Genomic DNA, 19,080 nt, shown 5'->3' with positions numbered 1-19,080 from the left:
CAGCCAATAGTTGGGAACTCTTGTTGAACCCTACCCGCATGCCCTGCGGCTTATGTGCAGCGACAGAAGGTGGCGGACGCTAGGACCAAACCGGGCAAATGGGCTTATGGAAGTAGGAACACTTTGGCTTGGCTCAACACCCAGATGCTTGCTTTCTCAGCTTGTACACTGTCTAGGGAGACCCCGCGAAAAAAAATTACGGGACCCCCAAAAGATCGCCAATGGGCCCAGCATATCAACCACACATCACCATTTGGTGCCCTCACTACGGTAAGTCTACATGTGAGATCGATGGCATCATCACTGTAATAGAGACGACAGCCATTTGCACCAGCCTCTCGGCGCGCCCATTTCTCGTCGATCAATATGACTTTGCCCACGCGGGCGTTGTCGCCGCACCAACGGTGAATGCATGCACCAGCCACACAAGGCAGTAAGGCAACCGCTACTAAGCTTCCCCGATACGAATATCATGATCTAGCCCAGTGGCATATCGGCGCGTCTATCAGCTTTGACAGCGTTCGACAAGATAGGCGACAGTTGTCCGGCGCGGAGCTCCGTTCATTACAATCATTTACTGCGCCGGGGCAGAATCTACTAGTACCGGTGTGTCCGACCAAGATTCACACCTAGATACAACTACGGTCTTTTGTGCTTCTTGCTGCGCTTTTTATCCTTACCACTGACCTACTTCGGTTTGGACAAGGTCATAGAACGTGGTCGTCAGTTCTAATCGTGCATACTTTTCGCCGATTACCACACGAGCAGTCCAGCCACGGTTGACATCGATCACTTCTCCCCCGTTGTGGCTTGTGGTTTGTAGGTCCGATGGGGACTAACACCATGTCCAGGTTACCCCATACAGTACCTGAGTCTTACGTTAGCGTGTCACGACTCACTCTTCATATATCCACCGCGAACACTCTTTTTCAGCCCACGAAAGCTGCAAGCAGCACCAGGCGCATCTTTTCCTTTCTGTTGACCTGTTTCTGGATCCATCTCAACCTTCGACTATTCTTGCCGGTCAAAATGGCGTCGCCGAGCGACCCGAAGCCCTCCAAAAAACGGATTGGAAGGAAACGTTTACCACCTCTCGCACAAGGGCCTGCCATTCAGTTTGTCGTTGCGACTCATCCCGATGAATTCAGGGCAGGGGAGACTATGAGGAATGTACGGTCACACGTTATGTACAAACATCGAGAGCAGCGTGGATCATCACCCTCAGATAGAACAAAGAGTAGAGAGGGGAGCAGTGCACCGACGACAATGCAGACTCCGAGCCTGATGACGACCAGTTCGGACGGCGTGTTAGAGGACAACAACTTCCTCGCACCCACGCCAATACGACACCATAGTACCATATGGGATAGGGATTTCTACAGGTACAGCATACAGTCGCCTTCAGCAGACCCTACACGGTCACTTGCCGCCCGTATCATATCTGCAATAACGGCGGAACCGGCTCGAAGCGCACCTCCAGTGTTCGAAGAGGCCTGCGAGTATCCTTTCCCCGCGAACACGATGCTGAGGCACGAATCGTTGGAAAAGCTACGGCAGGAGTATATCAATAGCACAGAGTTTTTCTGTCATGGTCAGTGGCTAGCTCTAACCGGTTGAGGAGCTGCTAATTTGCTAGACACATCATGGATGCAACGTATCTGCAATAACCGCCTGTCCTTCCTCAGCCATGTCAGCGTAACATGTGTCTATCAAGATCTTGCAGAGGGCCTCCTACAAGACAGCGCCCTTACTGTATACGCCAAGGTAAATTTCCAAAGCTGAAAATTGTTGAGAATATTACTAAAACAGTCTTAGACCAAAGTTCTTCGAGCCATCACAGACCGCCTAGATTTAGATGATACCACTATCGTGAGTATATTGCACCTCCTTGTTAGTGAGATTGGCGGTTTCGACGAAGACGTTTTCGATGTCCACATGCAGGGAGTTATGCGCATTATTCATCAGCGTGGTGGCGTAAGCCAAGTAGCGTCGCCACAATTCATGATTCTGTAAGTCTACGCGCGTGGCTTTGGCTTTTGACTCCGACTCCGATTGTGATCGCATAATCACGCCGCAAGAAGGGAGATATATTCTAATATCAGTTAGGGTAATGCTTACTTTCGCCATCCTACGCGGTCAAGCTGAGCCTTTAGTCTTGGAAGATTACATGCCGCGACAATCTTCTCCTACGCTGTCGAGCAATGTTTGCCCAGTTTCGCCACTTTACGCACCACATGGAGATATATCTCGTATATACGGCGCCTGCTCTATTGGCACACTCGAAATCGTACGTGACATGCAAGCGTGCACGGCTTTATTTTTAGCACACTGGAGTCATGCAGGCGACACACCACCAGCATCCGATCCGCATCTGGCCACTTGCGATGCTCAACTACAGCAGATTTACGCCAATCTCTTACGCCGCCCTTCATCCGAGAACGAACCTACGCCCGACTGGATGTACGAGAGTTGCCGCCTCGCTGCCCTCATCTATTGTCGATCGATTGTCCATGGCGTAACGCTTGCAGAATCAGCAAATATCATGCATGCACGGAGCCGCGACCCCAACCCGGAATCAACGACGCAAATTTCTGCCCTACATGAAGCGCTGGCACGGACAGACACGAGAGGCTGCTGGGGCAACGACATGCGCGGCGTCTTTCTGTGGGTATGCTTAGTTGGTGGCGCGGCTTCATGGTCAGCAGCCCGGTTTGCTTCTGGTGTCGAAGGTGAAGAGACCTCGCCCGCTTCAGCATGGGCGAGGAAGTGCTTCGCGCTATATGCGATTCGGGCGTCGGTTTTGGTGTCATTTGAACAGGCTGATGACACAATACAGGCGTTACGGACCATGCTACAGATTCGCTATTGCATATTGATCAACATCGGATCGCAGACAGTGAGTCAGTGAGTCAGTGAGTCAGTGAGTCAGTGAGGTGGGCTCACTTTTGCCACTTATTTTATTCTCTTCGAAGCTTCTTTTACTGTACTTCATTTCCCACTCTGATTTAGGGTTTCTTTGCTCTTCCCCCACTGGAGGCTGTTTCTGTCATTTCTCTATGGTCATATCCTTATAAGGAAATTTTCTCTTTATTTTTCGATTTCGTACGGATCGTCAGCGGCGTTTCCTTTTACTGGACTAGCATATAGATGCATAAGAGGGGGTTCTGGGTATGCATATCACGTTCGTTTACTTTTCATGATGTTGTACTGTAACAAGCCTTCATTTCAAGTCTGTCGTAGTATCGAATTACGCTTCATGCGGGTCATGAAGTATCACACAGCTAGTCGTCTTACATCTATCTCGCGTTGTTTAAACCCATAGAGCTTTTAGTATCTTGCCATTCTTAGCATTATATCTGTGTACTATTATCCACTTTCACGCACAATAGCCATATTCCAATAAATTATACATACATCGAGCACCAAGCTATTCAACAGTACCCACACCCACCCATAACTAATCGAGCCCCACACGCCCTGACAATGCCTGCTTACTCATGCCCACTAATCACCTCTCTAAACACTGGCCCCCATGCTTACACACGTGGTGAACAAAATGCCCGAGCAAGTCAAAGCCGTGCCGTAGTAAGCCGGTAATAAACCACGCCAATTACATGGTGCTTCCTACAAATCTTGTGCATCGCAGCACTGTCACGTCACCATGAAAATCTGACTCTTAGTATCGCAGTCAGGATGAAATATGAAGAAAAAAGTCCCCAAACTCTGTGCCTGGATGAAGTCCCTAGCGCGCGATTTGTAACACTGTATGCTCCCACCCTGCCCTGCTTTGAAATGTTCTATCGAGATGCTATCTTACCAAGCAGACCATGCAGGGCAAGGCACACACGCACGTGTGGTATCGTGAGCGGTGGGCGGGTACAACGTTCTAGCTCTCTTTGGGCCGCCTGCCGCTATAGGGCTGACTGGGAACAGGATCCTTCGGCTTAACCGAACTGCATGCACCCATGGCGGGGCTTGGCTGGGTGGCTTTGCTTTTGTTCACAGCCCGACTCGCTACCGCTTAAAATGAATGTTGGTTGATATGGAACTCATCGTTATAGAGGGGGTGGTGAAGTATTGAGAGTTTTCTGGACGGGACTGTGTAGTGTGGATCTTGTTTAGCATGTATCTGCAGCCCCTGAATGCTGATTTAGTGAGGAAAGGGAAGAAGGAGAAGAGAAAGAGGAGGCAGTGGCGTAGAGTAACTGTAGATTCTAATATTCGCATTTGGTTGTAACCTACCGTCTAACTGCGTGCGTATAGAAAAAACATCCACAAGCCCCGCGCGCCCCCAAAAGATATAATCGATTGAACTATACCGCGAGATCCAAGGAGAAGCGGCTAGTCAGCTGCTCAGCCCTACAGCCCTACAACATCTCTAGCCATCCCAAGACCCCGGGTAAAAGAAAGGCGCTGCCACCCACCGTGCTACAAGTAGCGGTATCTCCGCCCCATGCTAGTGTCACCTTCAAGTGTCTGCTTACTCTGCAGCCCACTCGCATCCTAGCCCTGGAAGCTGTAGGTCAGGTACATGGGGGCTGTGAGGGAGAGATGACAGAGAGTAAGGCTGATTGGTAGGGAGGGTGGAATGCGTGATGATTGGACGGCTATTAGTGCTGGAAGGGGGGAAACGGGAGGTACATTGCAAAATACAGTAATATGCATTGCAATGTAGAGTGGTTTCATAGCTCTAGCTAGGGAAATAAGACTTTTACTTGAAAAATAATCAATCATCCGACCATCGCTGTGCCTATACAGCTAGCAAAGATCAGGTAACGCCAAGGCTATGCATATGCTACTCCCAACCTCCAACTCCCTCCTAGTGTGGCCATTACCTTCCCACAGCCTACTTACGCGCAAAGACTCCATGCTCTGTGCTTAAAGTGCATCCCAACCCTCCTCGAACATTAGCTTCTTTTCTGCCTTATCGTCACGTCCTAGGTAGAGTGGCCTGACGACCTGTAACGCGCCCGTGCCTAGCTTCATCGACTGGCCCATGATGATGCATTCCGATACACCGTCAATGGTATCTGTTTTGCCTATAAGAGAAATAAAAGGTCAGTGTTTGTCTCAAAGCAGTTCGCACGCGGAAATCTTACCTCTCGCAGCCGCCTCAAATAAATGATCAGGCGTCTTCTCAAAACTAGCCAACTGCAAGACGGAATCGCGCGTCTTTTGTAGACCGAAGCGGGTGATGCCGTAGACATCTCCCTTGAACGTCATCACGTCCGCAAGAAGCTGCATGTGTCGCGGATCAATGTCCATGTTTCCCATGACATCCCCGATTTCGCGGACGATAGTAGCCCTTGCGGCTTCGATACCAAGGACAGTACGAACCTCCATGACATGATTGGATTTAGTCTTGTAGGGTTCAATACCGGGAGTGGTCATGCAGTCTTTGAAGCCGTAGCCTTCGACTAGCAACTGGCATTCGTACTCTCCCTTCGCATTCGGACTGCTTTCCTTCTTGATGATAGCGCGGGTGCAGTCGGCGTACCCCTTGATTACCACATCCGGAATAAGCGCTTTGACTTGCTGCACACGCTCGAAGAACTCCTTATGATTCCTCGTCGTCTTGACAGGGCGTTTCTTGGCGGAGTTCGGATCGGGAACTTCGACACGGATCATTGACGATGTGATGCGGACATTGGCGCCTGCTTTGCCCCATTTGAGGGGCTTGTGCTTGTTGATTGCATGGATGATTTCGTGCGGCTGCACGTCGACGAAGAGGTTGTTAACCGTGTCCCAGTCGACGCGCATAGAGATGTAGGCGCCATGGGGGTGCCAGACATCTTCCACGTATGAGATGATGTCGCGGAGGTATGTCTTCTCGATGCGTGCTTTGACCATTCGGGCCGAGGCTTCGGAGACCTTGTTAGAGAGCTCGCAAGTGATGACGGGCGTCGATATAGTCGAGGACGCGTTGATAATTTCCTTGATACGAGGTACACCCTGTGTGATGGACATGCCAGCAACACCAGCAAAATGGAAAGTCTTGAGCGTCATCTGCGTTCCGGGCTCACCGATGGACTGGGCCCCAATGGCACCCACGGCGTGTCCCGGCTGCACTCGTGACCGGTGGTATTTGGTTAAACAGAGGTCGATGAATGTATCCAGTGCGCTCTGAGAGAGTTTAGCGATTCCGTCAGCAAGGCTGTACTTTTCTGCATCTTCTGGCAACTGGTCCTTGTTATTGGGTTTTGAGACACCCAGGTAGATGAGTGTTGTCTCGAGCTTCTGGGCTTTCTTGAAGATGTAGTCTTGCACCGTGTCAAGGAAGTCTCGCATTGACTCCTTCTGGTCGATCCCGTCGTCACTGTTGTCGCGATAAGCAAGCTTCGTGACTCCGTCAAGTTTGTATCGCGGGTACTTGTTGCGCTCGGTGTTTAATTTGGCCTCGGTGTGTTTGCGGACTTCTTCCGGACTGAGACTTGACTCGGTATTATCCCAAGTTGAAGTCACGGCGTGCGAGAATGTGCGGTCAAAGTGCACAGGTTTTGCTTTGCCCTCCATGTCCACCGGGTCTAAGTTGTCATCGCCGTACTGAAACTGGACAACGGTTCCTGACGAGTTCCGCACAGTGTCGTCGTATTGTGCGGAAAGATCCTCCAAAGACTTCATCAATCGTCTACTCATATAACCAGTTTCAGCAGTCTTGACAGCTGTGTCGACTAGACCTTCACGACCACTCATGGCGTGAAAAATGAACTCTGTGGGGGTGAGACCGGAGAAGAAGCTGTTACTGACGAATCCCTTTGAAGCTGGCTGACGCGCAGCTTTCGGGAAATGAGGCAGCGTCCGATGATGGAAGCCATCTGCAACACGTGCGCCACCAATCATCTGCTGTCCAACGGATGCAACCATCTGCGACACGTTGATATTCGAACCCTTTGAACCGCACTTAGCCATTAGCAAGGGTGAGTTCCATCTGCTGAGCTCTTCGAAACAGATATCACCGGCCGCCTGACGAACACCAGACAGAATACCACCGATTCTGTTCTCCATGGTCTGCTCTTCGTCGCAACCCGAGTCTCGCTGCAGCTTTCCTTCCTTGTAGTCCTTGATCAGTTTGTCGCACTTTGCGTACGCTTCCTCTACCAAGTCCTGCTTTTTCTTGTTGAGCTTGTCACCAGGAGTGACATCACTGATACCGAGGGAGAATCCATTATTAGTGAGCCAGCGTGCGGAAAGCCGCGATAGCCTGTTCATGCCTTGGACCGCATGATCGGGGCCGAAATCTCGCATCATGACGTAGAAAATGGAGTCCTTTTTACCATCACCAACCGTCGATTTGTCCATGACGCCGCACATGACCTCAGAGTTTCGAATGACTAGGTAGGCATCATTCTCGTTCAGATCAGGGGCTTGACCGGGAGTGTTCTTGAACTGCTTCCCGGCAGCTTCGAGGTTGACAAGCACTCTGGACTTCTTGTTCGGTCTCATCAGAAGATTGAAGACCTGCTTCCCCGTCCAGAGCGCTTCCGGCTTCCACACAACTGGTGGTGGTATGTCGATGGGCAGCGTCTCGCCTGTGTCGGGATCGTATGCTCCGTCACCGTTGAACATGTAGTTTACGATCTGGCAGAAACTGCGCCGGTCAAAGAAGTTGTTCTTGTTGCTAAGAAGATATGCGGCAGTAATGAAATCTTGGATGGCAGCGATGATGGGGGTTCCGTTCTTCGGGGTGGCTAGGTTGTACTTTACGCCCATGAGTTCGGTGGCCTCGGTACGTGCTTCTTCGGTCTGTGGAACGTGCAAATTCATCTCGTCGCCATCAAAATCGGCATTGTAAGGGTTGCACACACACTCGTTCAATCGAAATGTTCTCCAGGGGCGAATCTTGGCTCGATGGCTGAGGATACTGAGCTTGTGTAGGGATGGCTGTCGATTGAACAGGACGATATCGCCATCTTCGATGTGGCGTTCGACAATATCACCAACCTTTAGCATCTTTGCGGGCTTTTCCAGTCGTTCGCCGCGCCTATCATGGCGCGAAAGAGCGATAAGCGATATCTTTCCCCGATCCTTGTTTGGGCCATCGTCGGTTAGGATATAGTTTGCCCCAGGGTACTTGTTAGCACCATTTCGGATGAGCTTCCTCAGCTTCTCGATGTTGTATCTCGTTGCTTTTTCTGGGTATGTAAGGGTCTTGGCTATTCGCTCTGGCACGGCTACTTCGTCAATGCTCAAGTTTGGATCTGGACCGATGACAGTTCGCCCGGAGAAATCGACACGCTTGCCAGACAGATTCTGACGGAAACGACCGCCCTTGCCTTTCAGCCTCTGAGAAAAACCGCGCATAGTCTTTTGGAGACCCTGCTGCTTAAGACCGGGCGCGTCGCTGTTGATGTACATGGCAATCTGCAGCTGCAAAAAGTCCCATTGCTCCATCAGAATCTGAAGGGGAAAGCCACGGGCCAGGCCAGCGCGAATAATGCTGCTAATTTGGCAAATGTCTCCGATCTTGTTCGTCACGTCGTCCTCGGTCGCTCCGCCTTCTTGCATGACTGACGGTCGCAGCGCCACAGGCGGTACCGGCATATACTCCCAAATCAGCATCTCCGGCCGCGCATCCTCTGGTATCATGGCTAGCAACTCGCAGTCTTCTGGGGATATCTTCTTGAAAAGGTTCAGCGCCCTTAGAGGGTGCATGTCGTCAACTGCCTTCTTCAAGTGCTTGTCCAAGTCTGGATTGGCAGCTTTTGCAGTCTCGAACGACTGGTCGAACTCGACCTTGCCCGCTGGCGGCTTCTTGGTCTTGGCAGTAGAGCGGTTGAAGGCATCGTATCGATTGTGGATGATCTTGAGTGGATGGCCGGGCACTTTCCGCACTGTGCCCTGGAGGGCGTTGCAGTAAGGGCACAGTTTCTTCTTGCGACAATCTTCAACAATCTTCTTGGAGACGGCACTCCGTCGCAGCGTGTCCATGTCTGGGCGGCGCATACTCCGCAGATACCTGCGTCGCTCCACCTCGTCCAGCAGCACGCGCGAGCAGTCCTTGCATATGCAGTTCAGCACCTCAATAATGTGCTTCAAGTATCCCACATGGAATGCAGGCAGGGCCAGCTTGATGTGTCCAAAGTGACCATTGCACTTGTCCAGGCCTTCGCCGCAGGTTCCACATGCTCCCTTCTTGCTCGATATGCCCATGTGGATGTCCATGGGCCCGTTTGCGGTGAGGCTGCGCGTGTTGTCGGCGGCGGGGGCGAGGTCGTAGACATTGCGGTCGGAGACTTCGAGGACGGCCTGGTTGACGATGTCTTGGTTGGAGCTGCAGAGGGTTACTATCTATGCTTTGAGCTTCAGCACCACAGAGTTGGCCTACTATATGCCGAACTGGATATGCTTGATGCGCGCGGGGATGCGGTCCACGACCTGCTGCTTGGCCGAGGTGCGCGGTGCCTCCATTTTGGCAGCGTCTTCTGGAATTATCCTTGGTTTGAGTTGAATGCGTGCTACCGGCGGTCGTATTCACGGTATGTTCTCATGGTCGTTGCGGCGAGAGTCATGAGCGAGGGCGTAGTGCAGTCAGTTGGTGGTGACTTTCCTCAGTCGCGCCTCTGAAGATTTTGGGTGGGGGACATTCCCGCCGCTACGCCGGGTAATGCGGCGCTAATGCAGGCTGATAAGCTGATAGTACCCTGAGGGAAGGCGCGCAACCACCCCCGCTACCAACAGGCAGCTGCGACCACGCCCACGAGCATCACCTCTCCTTCACTGCCCTCCCTGCCCCGTCCATAGTGGGACGAGCTATTTGTTGCTGCTCGTACCTAACCTCCCTTATATTCATCACTACCCCCTTCTTGCAGCTACCTCCTCTCCTCTCTCTCGTCTCCTCTCCTCATCCATAGTACCACTAGCTCCGCCCCACTTGCTGCTTGCTGGCGACCCCTACTGTCTCAACCTCGCTACAACTCTTGAACGACGACTACCACCACGTCTGCCTTGCTCACGTCTGGGGGTTGCAGCGACTCCAGCTCGACGCCATGACCGACAGTGAGGCGTCTCCTCGATCCGACATGTCGCAGTCAAGTACTGATTCCCTAGTCTTCCACATCGTCCTCCAGGACGTCAACCAGTACGACACGTACGAGTCACGCGAGTTTGACCTGCCCTTGAACGCAACCTTCCCTATCGGCCGCGCATCCAAGAATGCTACCAAGAGGGAGCTGATGCCCGCTCCTCACAACGCCTTCATCGACAGCCCCGTCATCTCCCGCGAGCACGCCCTTCTCTCCGCCCACGCCAGCAGCGGAACCCCGCACGTCTACATCACCGACCAAGGCTCCATGCACGGCACCATGGTGAACGGCTACGCACTGGTCCCGAATACCCCAAAGCAGCTCGTACCTGGTGATGTACTGCAGTTCGGAATCGATGTCAACCGTAACGAGGGTACGTCTCTCCGTAGGGTTCCCCCATCTTTGACCAAAATCGTTTGAAGCTGACTTCTACCTCCCTGCAGAGTACTTCGTCGCCCGCAAATACACGTTCGAGTCTCGCCTGTCACGCCCCTTTTCTATGGGATTCACGGTCCCGGACGCCGAAAGCGAAGACGAGGAGCTTGACCTTCATGGGCGCCGAGGCAGTCAGCTCCACCCGCTCATGATAGACGATTCCGACGCCGCCTCGGAACAGTCTGACGACGACCAAGCGGACACCACCATGATGCTAGAGGTCGTCACCCACCACGAAGAACCTGCCGCGGCTACCGAAGCGTTCTGCGTCTACGAGGAACACCCGGAATCGGCCATGCGTGCAAATGTCATCGAAGAGACCTACTCCGACGACGAGGATGGCCTTGTAGTATACGAAAGCCAGAGCGAAGACGAGGAACCTCGCGAAGGTGACTTCGATAGCGAAGCGGCCAGCGTTGGCAGCTCGGAGCCTGAGTATAATTCATCCGAGCGCGAAGTGCAGGACTCGGAAGACGAAGAGCCCGTCGATGATGCCAGTTCCTACAAGGAATTATCAATGACACTCCCGCCAACTGTTCAGCCTCGAGATCTGTTCAATATGCAGACGACAAGCAATCAAGCTCCGGGACTGCCATCGTTCGTGGTATTCAACCAGCAATACGACAGCAACCCCTTCGCCGCCAGCGCAACTCCACCCTTGCCACCACGCCCCTCGGCCGCAAAGTCACCGCCTTGGGCCAGTACGCCATTCCCGGGCTTTGGAGAACATAGCGAAAACCCACCGTGGTATTCGGACGACACGGCAGCTCACCAAAGCTATCTTGGGACCAACTTCGGTGATCGACCTTCCATTTTCGGCCCTCCGCCTCCACCTCCAACACAGGAGCCAGTGGGAACCCACCATTTCGGGGGCACTTTGAGCGCTCTTCAATCAGCAGACCGCATGCAGACCCCTCCACCAATGCCCACTTCGGATATCACCACCGTTTCGCCCCTGCAGCCAAATCGTCGGACCAAGGTCTCCATCGAGGAGATTGTCGAGGAACAGCCGCCGACGCCTACCTCTGTCAACAGCATGAAGCGCAAAGCGGATGTTCTCGAAGAAGACGAGGTCCCCGTAATCCAAGAACAGGACGTTGCTGTGTCGACGCCCGTTGACACTACGGCTACTCAGGCCGCTGTTCAGGCAGCCGACCAGACCGCCGCCATCATCGCACAGCGGCCTAAGAAGCAACCACGATCAGTCCTTGGCAAGGTCCTCAACACTGCAGCTTATCCCCTTCTCGGCGCAGCTGGTGCCGTGGTCTCCTTTACGCTTCTTTCTACTCTTCCAGACGCCTTCTTTGGAGTGTAGACTGGAATGTTGGAAATGTGCAAACTTCCGTTATATTTGTTGAGGTTCATGGCGTCTAACGATAGGGCAAGGCACGTCGGAGTGACACGACCATCATATTTCCTTTTTCAGAGTTCATTTATGAGGATTATGGGTTTAAGGGCGTTTGGGAGGAAGGTATGACAGCAGGAGAGCATGCACGCCGTCAAGGCTTTTACGTTCGGACTGGATGGCGTTATGGGGTTCACGGTTCATGTCACGCCGCTCAATGTCTTGCTTGCATGCCCATGTGTTTAGCTTTTCTAATGATATATATGCCCTCTTACCTACTTCTCGTGACGATATTCCTCAACTGTCTACGTTATCACGCGAATCCACGAGAAGAGAATCCATGTGATTTCTGTGCAGTTGATTCAACGTGTATTCACGGGACTAGAGGGAATTCGACTTGGTGGCAGCGAGGCAAGCTATAGCGCTGAAACAAATGCGTGCTCGTGTATACCACCCGCATATTTGGCATTCTTTCTTCTAGGGCGTGCAAACCCAACTCAGACTATCATAGGCATGCAGGATAAAGCTAGGTTCTGTGAAGGGTTTATTGCTGTTACCGTATAGTACGTTCATTGTACCTATCATAGACAGTGGAGGCCCTCAACAAAACCAGAGAGAAATCCAATACACCTATAGAACCCATGTAGACGCTGGACTGAGCTCTAAGCCGCTCATTTGAAGATGTAGAATACACGGAAGACATCCGCGCTGTTTCTACAAGATCATGATGTCTAGATCTAACATCTTGAGGCGCCGTTCGAACTTCTCTATGTAGCTCATGTTGCTATCGTCTTCGTCTTCGTCTTCGTCGTCCATCTCATGATCTCCATCGCAGGGCGGCTTCCAATCACCATCGCCGTGCATCTTCTGATCTCCATCATAGCGCATCTCATGATCTCCATCCCCCTCATCATCCTCCGCACCAGGCAGAACCGCGAAAAGTTCTGCCATGTCGAAGGCCTCGCCAAAGTCAAGCATGAATTGGATTCCACACGCCATGCCCGGCATAGGAGCGATCAGCCCTTGCAGAAGAGGGTTGTTCACGGTACAACGGGAGATGCGATCAACGTTGACGTAGATGGAAGTACGCGAATTGCGGTGCGCGGGATCGATGGCAGTGGTGTCCTGTGGAGGAGCCGGGGTATCGTCGTTATCCTCATTCTCCTTCTCATCTCCATCTGCAGCTGTAGCCTTACCTTTGCCTTTGCCACGCGGTCCATGCTTCTTCTTCTTCTTAGGCTGAGTCTGGGGCGGGGCGAGAAAGTCGAGGTAAGTTCGCGACGTAGCATCGACACTGTCCCAATGCTTGGAACGCAGTATGCCAATATGCTTGGCTGCAAGCTTGAGGAGGCGCTGATTGTGTGCATGCGTGCGCACTGTGATATGACCTGGTTGCGCTTTGAGCAGTGCTATGAACTGCATCTGGTGTTGAACTGGGCGCTGAGGATCAAGAACGCTAGTGTGTTCCTTGTACTCCAGACATGCCTTCAGGTAGGCTTCCTGTACTTCATTCTTCTGTCCGCCAGCGCGGTCACAAAGGATCTCGTAAAGGCGCGCGCGTGTCTGTTCGAAGAACTTGGCGAAGTTGCGGTTCGGATCAACATTTGATGTGAAGTAAGCGAGGAGGACCTCGTTGCTCCATTGCGACAGCGGCAGATTGTCGCGGACGTGGTTCATGATCTCACCTCGATAGTGAAGGTGACCGGCGAGAGTAGCAGCAAATGGGGCATTTTGCAGCGGGGTATTCCTAAGAGCGAGTGTTAGAAAGTATGACAGGTTACGTAGCTAATGAAAATAACCTACGGCGGGAGGGGGAAAATGCGCAAGCTCAGACCAGTCCGAGGGTCGGTGCCGCGGGCGATGAGGTCGACCGGAAGAACCTTATCGTGTCGCAGACCCTTGGGCACGCCCTTGGTCTTGCACTCGAGGATACACTCTAAGGCCTCCCGGTCACTATCATGGAGGAGGTCTGCGGGCGAGTAGGAGAAGGTGTAAGCCATATCAGAGTATAGTTGGCTGGTAGAAGTGAGGTTGAGTAAACGGATGTCGGTGGATTGTGATTTAGAGAAAGTCAGGTGGGAGCGGACAGTTTATATGCCCGGGGGCCTTGCAAATCACGGGGCAGGCAGCACTACGTCAAGGTGAAGGTAAGTAGAATTAGAAGTGACGTAACACAAATATAAGTAAGCTTAATTGCGGGTGTCCTAATGGTTCTCAGGTAAGAGAGTAGTGAGAGAAAAAGAGAGGGAAAAAATGTCAAAAAAAGATGGGGGGGATTGGGGTCGTCCCCTCTGTTTCTATTAGCTGATCTCAAATGTTGTGGTGTGATTGGTACACCTTCGCGAGTTCAAATTGGGCATTTAAACTCAAGCGAAAGCTTGTTGGCGGGCTCGAACTTGCGCTCGAACCCGCCCCTGTTCGCGGTAAGTATGGCTGCTTGAGTTTGGGTCGACTTACCTTTATTACCCTGCTTTGTTAGTGATTGTCTACATCAATAAATTAATTTATATAGTCAAAAATATCTGAGGTCGCAATATCCTGAGAAGTGAGAGACTTGTGTGGGCGCTGTCGCTTACCGAAGTCGCAGCTGCCTTCACCTGCAGCGCGGTCGCGGGGATCGATTGAGTGAAAGGTTCCAATACGATATGCCCTATGTACGCCTCTTGCAGTGATAACAGGAAGCCTCGATAAGTGCTGCGGTGAAAAGCGCTGGGCGAATCGTGGCTGCAGCAACTATACTCCGTTATGAGGGCATGCCATAGCGACAGCACCGGAACACAATAACGTAGCATTCGTGTCCAGAGAGCGGCATAAAGGAGGGCAATGGTAATACCTAAGTCCAGCGGGTTTCCAGGCATCGGCAAGGGTGAGATTCAGCCATAGTTGACGGGTACTCGGATCTTACCGTGATACAGGAACGACAACGACGGAAATTGAATGAGTGAGAGATTTGCGGGGGGGGGGGGGGGTGGGGGGGGGGGGGGGGGACTTGAAGAGGTGTGACTAAGTAAGAGAGGAGATGGCTGCTGCGCGCAATGTCATACGGAGGGCAGCTGTGACTATCACATTGAAATGAACAATAGAAACATGATTAATGGGCAACAAATGAGATATGCAAGACTCTGATTCAGAGTGCATATTGAATAGGGAGAAATTGTCTACCATTTGCAGTACAGGCATGAGGAGCTATGGCGGTCCACGATGCGAAACTCAAACCTTACGGGAAAGCATCGCTTTATGTGCAAAAAGCCTTTAGATGGCTTGAAATATTGAAAGAACCCACTGGACGAAGATTGAAGATAAAATAGAAGTCTGGCGTGATGGAATGTGAGGGGAGAAGACTCTGCATCACTCCGGGAGTGATGATAGAGTTCTTGCGCTACACCATTTCGGGCAAGGTGTAGCCGACACTCCTACTTCGCAGTCCAAACTTGCGATCTTGGAACGAAAATCATAGTTACAGAGTTAATAAGGATTGCGAAGTCAGTTACATTGTGTAAATTCCTTATAATAATAACTGCTTCCAGCATGCGAACCCGGAATGCTATTGGGTGTAAGAGGGATTGGCTCCTGGATTGACAATGTTTGGCTGCTAACGCATTCAAAATGAATCGCGCATCGTACACGCAGTTTGCGAGTCCCACAGAGATCTCCCATGAACATCGCTACATAGTAAACATATTGACATCTTCCATAACTAGGTCCCACATCCAGTCGTCGATTTGTACCTGCGGACCATCCAGCAGTGTTGCGTCATCGTAATGATTAAAATTGACCGGGTCGCCACCATGCACTGTTTGTACTTGGGTTTGCTGATCGGGCTGTTGTTCATTGAGTGGTGTTGCAGTCGCCGCAGCAAAAGCGTCCAAGCCAGAGACTGCATACGGCGGGACTCTCGGCTTTTGTTTCTCGATCTTCTTCTTAATCCCAGCTAACAAACCTTGCTGTAACGTCGCCATCAACCTCAAAAGGCTCTTGCCCTCCGGCCCGCTATCACATGTGTATCGTGCAGCAGCCAAAATCGCCTTGTTGACGAACTCTTGGAAAAGCTTAATGACTTCTGCCTCTCTCGCTGCAAGCATTGAATCGCAAGAAGCGGTGCCTGGTAACGCATTTATCATGCAGACATCCTGCGATACGCTTTCACCCTCGGTGCGAGGAAGTATATCGCCTACCTCGCGTATTAAATTGTCCATGCCCAACGCACCGCTTCCTCCGCTGTCGTGGAGGAAGATCAATTTCACGAAAACTAGGGTAGAGTAGAACCAGCCTCCCCAGATCGGAAAGGTGTAGTGGTGGAGCATATTTGAGGGCGCGTTAAGTAGGTTCTGGAGGAAGGTTTGGGATGCGGTGAATGTGCGTTGTAACATGCGGACTCGGGTGGGCGTGATCGTTGTTGGCTTAACAGAGTGTAATGGGTTCCATAGTGTGCTGTGCAGAGAGCACTCATGTATCCAAACCCCGAGAACATCACAGGTTAGACGTATGGTAGCTAATATCCTACGTCAGTAGACAAACATGCCCACATGCATGATGGACTCACTGTTTTGCCGTACAACCTCAGGCAATGACTCCTCTAGTCGTTGAAGTTCGCTACGAAAGTTGCCGGTCGACAGATCTAGTGTCGAGTCGCCATTTATCTCCGAGAACTCAATCTCATCATAGGAAAAATAGTCGCTGATCCGGCACTTCAACTCGCTTAAACGAACAAGGGGCGCTATCAGGACGTCTGGAGGATGTTCCGGACGGTCGGCAAAGGACTGACAGTGACGAGCGAGAGCACGCGTGTAAGGCATTGTTGTACGTTTGCGCCACGTGTGTGCAAATCTAAGCGACATCAGAAAAACGAGTGATACACATATGCACAGCCTATACTTACTCTGCCGCGAGGTAGTACGTGCCAAGTATAGCACGCTTCTCTGCCGGAGCCCTCTCTAGCGTAGAATCCGTATCAAGCAGCTTTCGCGTGTTCTTTGACAACCCGAGATCTTGCATCATCGCAACGCACAGCTGCATCATAAGCGCAAGCTGTTGCTTGCCTGGTTCGTAAAAGTATTGGTAATAAGCAGTATGAACGAGAAGACCTTGCAGGATCTCCAGACCCTTGTGAGCGCGACCAATGATACGAATAGCTACCTGGTCTCTGAACTCTTCGGCTAGTATACGTTGATTGGTGGGTGTGCTGTATGCCGTAGCGGCCATGATCGAAAGGAAAAGGAACGGCTGCTGGAGACGGAGAGTACTGGCATTGATGGAAGCATCAACAACAACGAAGGGGAAGTGCTGCGTAAAGGAATCTCGAAAGTCGTTCAGCAATTCGTCAGCTTGGTCTTCGTTGAGAATCCCGGCTTTTATCGGGTCGTAAGCTGTAAAAACATCTGCATCTGGTGAAGTCGGTTTAGGTGTTTCTCTAGAGGGCCGATTAGGGTCGACTTGGTTTGCTGCAATGTTTGGGACATTGTTGGAATTTATCAAGGCGACTGGCGTAGTATTGTCGCTCATTGACGATCTGGTGGGCGTTTGGCCGTTTGATGCGAGCATGTCCATGAGGCTCTCAACTCGCTGCTCTAGCTGTTTCATGCGCCTAGTGTTGATGTCAGTCTATGGCTAGGTGTCAATGCTTGAACATGACCATTGAAGTACGCGATTCACACATTGATGACTGATTGGAATATCTTAGCAATGAAGACTGTATTTCGCGAGGCAAAGCGCCCGTATTTTGCTGGGGCTCTACAATCGCAAGAAGTATCAGACTACACCCACTCTTACCCACGTAGATGTCAATGATAGATGAGTAACATCGGCAGGGTACACTACGCGACAGTTCAGGTGCGATGGCAAGTCCCTAAAGGGAAAACTGCAAACTCACGAGCGCGTTCGTGGACCCCGTTTCCTCTGCGACTCTTCGTAGACACACTCCTTGTCTAGCCGCTCGCACCGCTGACACAGGTCTTCCCTTCTTTCATATGGCGAACACTTCGCTTTTGCTGTGGTGCATGCTTTGCAGGCTTTCCGCTTGTTAGCCTCGTGAGGCGTCATGTTAGGGAAGGAGCACGGAATTCAAACAGTTGAGCGGCTATGGTGCATCATTTGCAAACAAGTCCGTCAGATATGTGTTAAGAGAGTGCTTCGGCCACATGAGGTGGGCAAGGGCAATCAAGTGCTGTTCTGACTGAACCCCGTCGGGGCGGAACTCAAAAGGGCGCCGAGTTCCGTTCCTGCCTGGCTGCCTCTCTACCCTCTGTACATACAACTCTGCACCGAAACGATACGCTCTCGATGCGAATTTTTCCAAGTTTACTCCTCCAGCGTCCTAGTAGGCCATATTGAGAGTTTCGCAGGAGAATCGATGCGGTGGTCCAGTGCGCGGTAGTGCGACCGGAACATTTCGTGTCAGTAAGACGACGGTATTGCGATAGGCGATTAGTTGACGTGTGCTAGGCATTTCTCATCGGGTAGAGTTGACGGCACCGTCGCCATTTGCAATCGACGTCGTAAGTTTGTGTGTAGCTGCCCCGGGTAATCTCGTTCTCCCTCGTCTCAGAACGATATCGCATCAGGATGCGGAGATCCGTGAGTTGTGGAGTTAATGACAGCGAATCTGGAGCATTTCGCCGACTTTTTGTTTCTGGCGACTTCTCTATGCCCCGGAGTTAGGACTTAGCTTGTCTGCATATGTCATAATACTGGCAGCTGGAATGCGCCAGATTGGCACCAGAAAAAAAATCTGCGATTGCTATCCAGAAGGACCGACTATCTCGGCCATGTTGGGCAAAACTCGGATTCAACGCCATTGCGTCATGCGCCTCGAATCTCTGACGACGCTGTGCAAGGCTTGTTCTGTCTCCGTTGACATTCGCAAGGTACACTAGCTGTGAGATTACTTTTCATGGCAATTTTTCAAATACTAGCACCATCTTGCCGAGGCCTTCGATGTCCGTTTCGGTCGATCTGATTGGGCGAGACTTGCCGATTTTCGTCGACATTTGCCCCCAAACGCTCGAAGCATTATCTCCAGCCTACATTTCTAATCATCTATGTTATACAGAATTTCATTTGACATGCAAAGCCTGCAGAATAATTACACTGCTGCAAACTTCGCATCGATCGAGTTACATGAGAGTTTCAGAATTTAGATTACTCAACTCATAGTAGGTCCTAAGATAATGCGCTTCACCGATTGACTGACTAGTGCCGGTCAATGCGTCGGAAGTGTAAAGAAACGGCGATACCAGAAGGCTAGATCCGGCAGCCAGCGCATTATCAAGCTGCACGTCA

At 51.5% G+C, this 19,080-nt stretch overlaps 6 protein-coding genes across 6 annotated transcripts; 3 read left to right on the top strand and 3 right to left on the bottom strand.

Moving 5' to 3' along the window:
- Positions 1 to 1,029: 1,029 nt before the first annotated feature.
- K460DRAFT_404184 (uncharacterized protein) lies at positions 1,030 to 2,908 on the top strand (the record flags this gene model as incomplete). Its single annotated transcript, XM_040936702.1, has 4 exons — positions 1,030 to 1,591; positions 1,637 to 1,764; positions 1,816 to 2,009; positions 2,107 to 2,908. The coding sequence occupies 4 exons, from the start codon at positions 1,030 to 1,032 to the stop codon at positions 2,906 to 2,908; spliced, it is 1,686 nt and encodes a 561-aa protein (XP_040791485.1).
- A 1,723-nt stretch (positions 2,909 to 4,631) lies between these two features.
- K460DRAFT_393879 (beta and beta-prime subunits of DNA dependent RNA-polymerase) lies at positions 4,632 to 9,535 on the bottom strand. Its single transcript, XM_040935957.1, has 3 exons — positions 9,326 to 9,535; positions 5,100 to 9,271; positions 4,632 to 5,039 (listed from the first exon to the last, which is right to left on the bottom strand). Exons 1-3 carry the CDS (start codon positions 9,406 to 9,408, stop codon positions 4,879 to 4,881), a joined length of 4,416 nt encoding a protein of 1,471 aa, XP_040791484.1. The 5' UTR covers positions 9,409 to 9,535; the 3' UTR covers positions 4,632 to 4,878.
- Positions 9,536 to 9,898: 363 nt separating this feature from the next.
- K460DRAFT_364859 (uncharacterized protein) lies at positions 9,899 to 12,074 on the top strand. Its single transcript, XM_040933074.1, has 2 exons — positions 9,899 to 10,395; positions 10,466 to 12,074. The coding sequence occupies exons 1-2, from the start codon at positions 9,987 to 9,989 to the stop codon at positions 11,770 to 11,772; spliced, it is 1,716 nt and encodes a 571-aa protein (XP_040791483.1). The 5' UTR covers positions 9,899 to 9,986; the 3' UTR covers positions 11,773 to 12,074.
- Positions 11,852 to 12,370, top strand: K460DRAFT_82815 (uncharacterized protein). The gene has a single exon (XM_040938723.1). It carries the CDS (start codon positions 11,931 to 11,933, stop codon positions 12,222 to 12,224), a length of 294 nt encoding a protein of 97 aa, XP_040791482.1. The 5' UTR covers positions 11,852 to 11,930; the 3' UTR covers positions 12,225 to 12,370.
- Positions 12,371 to 14,054, bottom strand: K460DRAFT_82814 (uncharacterized protein). The gene is made up of 2 exons (XM_040938722.1): positions 13,606 to 14,054; positions 12,371 to 13,549 (listed from the first exon to the last, which is right to left on the bottom strand). The coding sequence occupies exons 1-2, from the start codon at positions 13,800 to 13,802 to the stop codon at positions 12,517 to 12,519; spliced, it is 1,230 nt and encodes a 409-aa protein (XP_040791481.1). The 5' UTR covers positions 13,803 to 14,054; the 3' UTR covers positions 12,371 to 12,516.
- Positions 14,055 to 15,336: 1,282 nt separating this feature from the next.
- Positions 15,337 to 17,909, bottom strand: K460DRAFT_364856 (uncharacterized protein). Its single transcript, XM_040933073.1, has 4 exons — positions 17,672 to 17,909; positions 16,682 to 17,386; positions 16,346 to 16,629; positions 15,337 to 16,294 (listed from the first exon to the last, which is right to left on the bottom strand). The coding sequence occupies exons 1-4, from the start codon at positions 17,839 to 17,841 to the stop codon at positions 15,468 to 15,470; spliced, it is 1,986 nt and encodes a 661-aa protein (XP_040791480.1). The 5' UTR covers positions 17,842 to 17,909; the 3' UTR covers positions 15,337 to 15,467.
- Positions 17,910 to 19,080: the final 1,171 nt, after the last annotated feature.

Source organism: Cucurbitaria berberidis, assembly GCF_010015615.1.
Source record: "Cucurbitaria berberidis CBS 394.84 unplaced genomic scaffold K460scaffold_2, whole genome shotgun sequence".
Taxonomy (NCBI): domain Eukaryota; kingdom Fungi; phylum Ascomycota; class Dothideomycetes; order Pleosporales; family Cucurbitariaceae; genus Cucurbitaria; species Cucurbitaria berberidis.
This window is presented reverse-complemented; position numbering and strand designations above follow the sequence as displayed.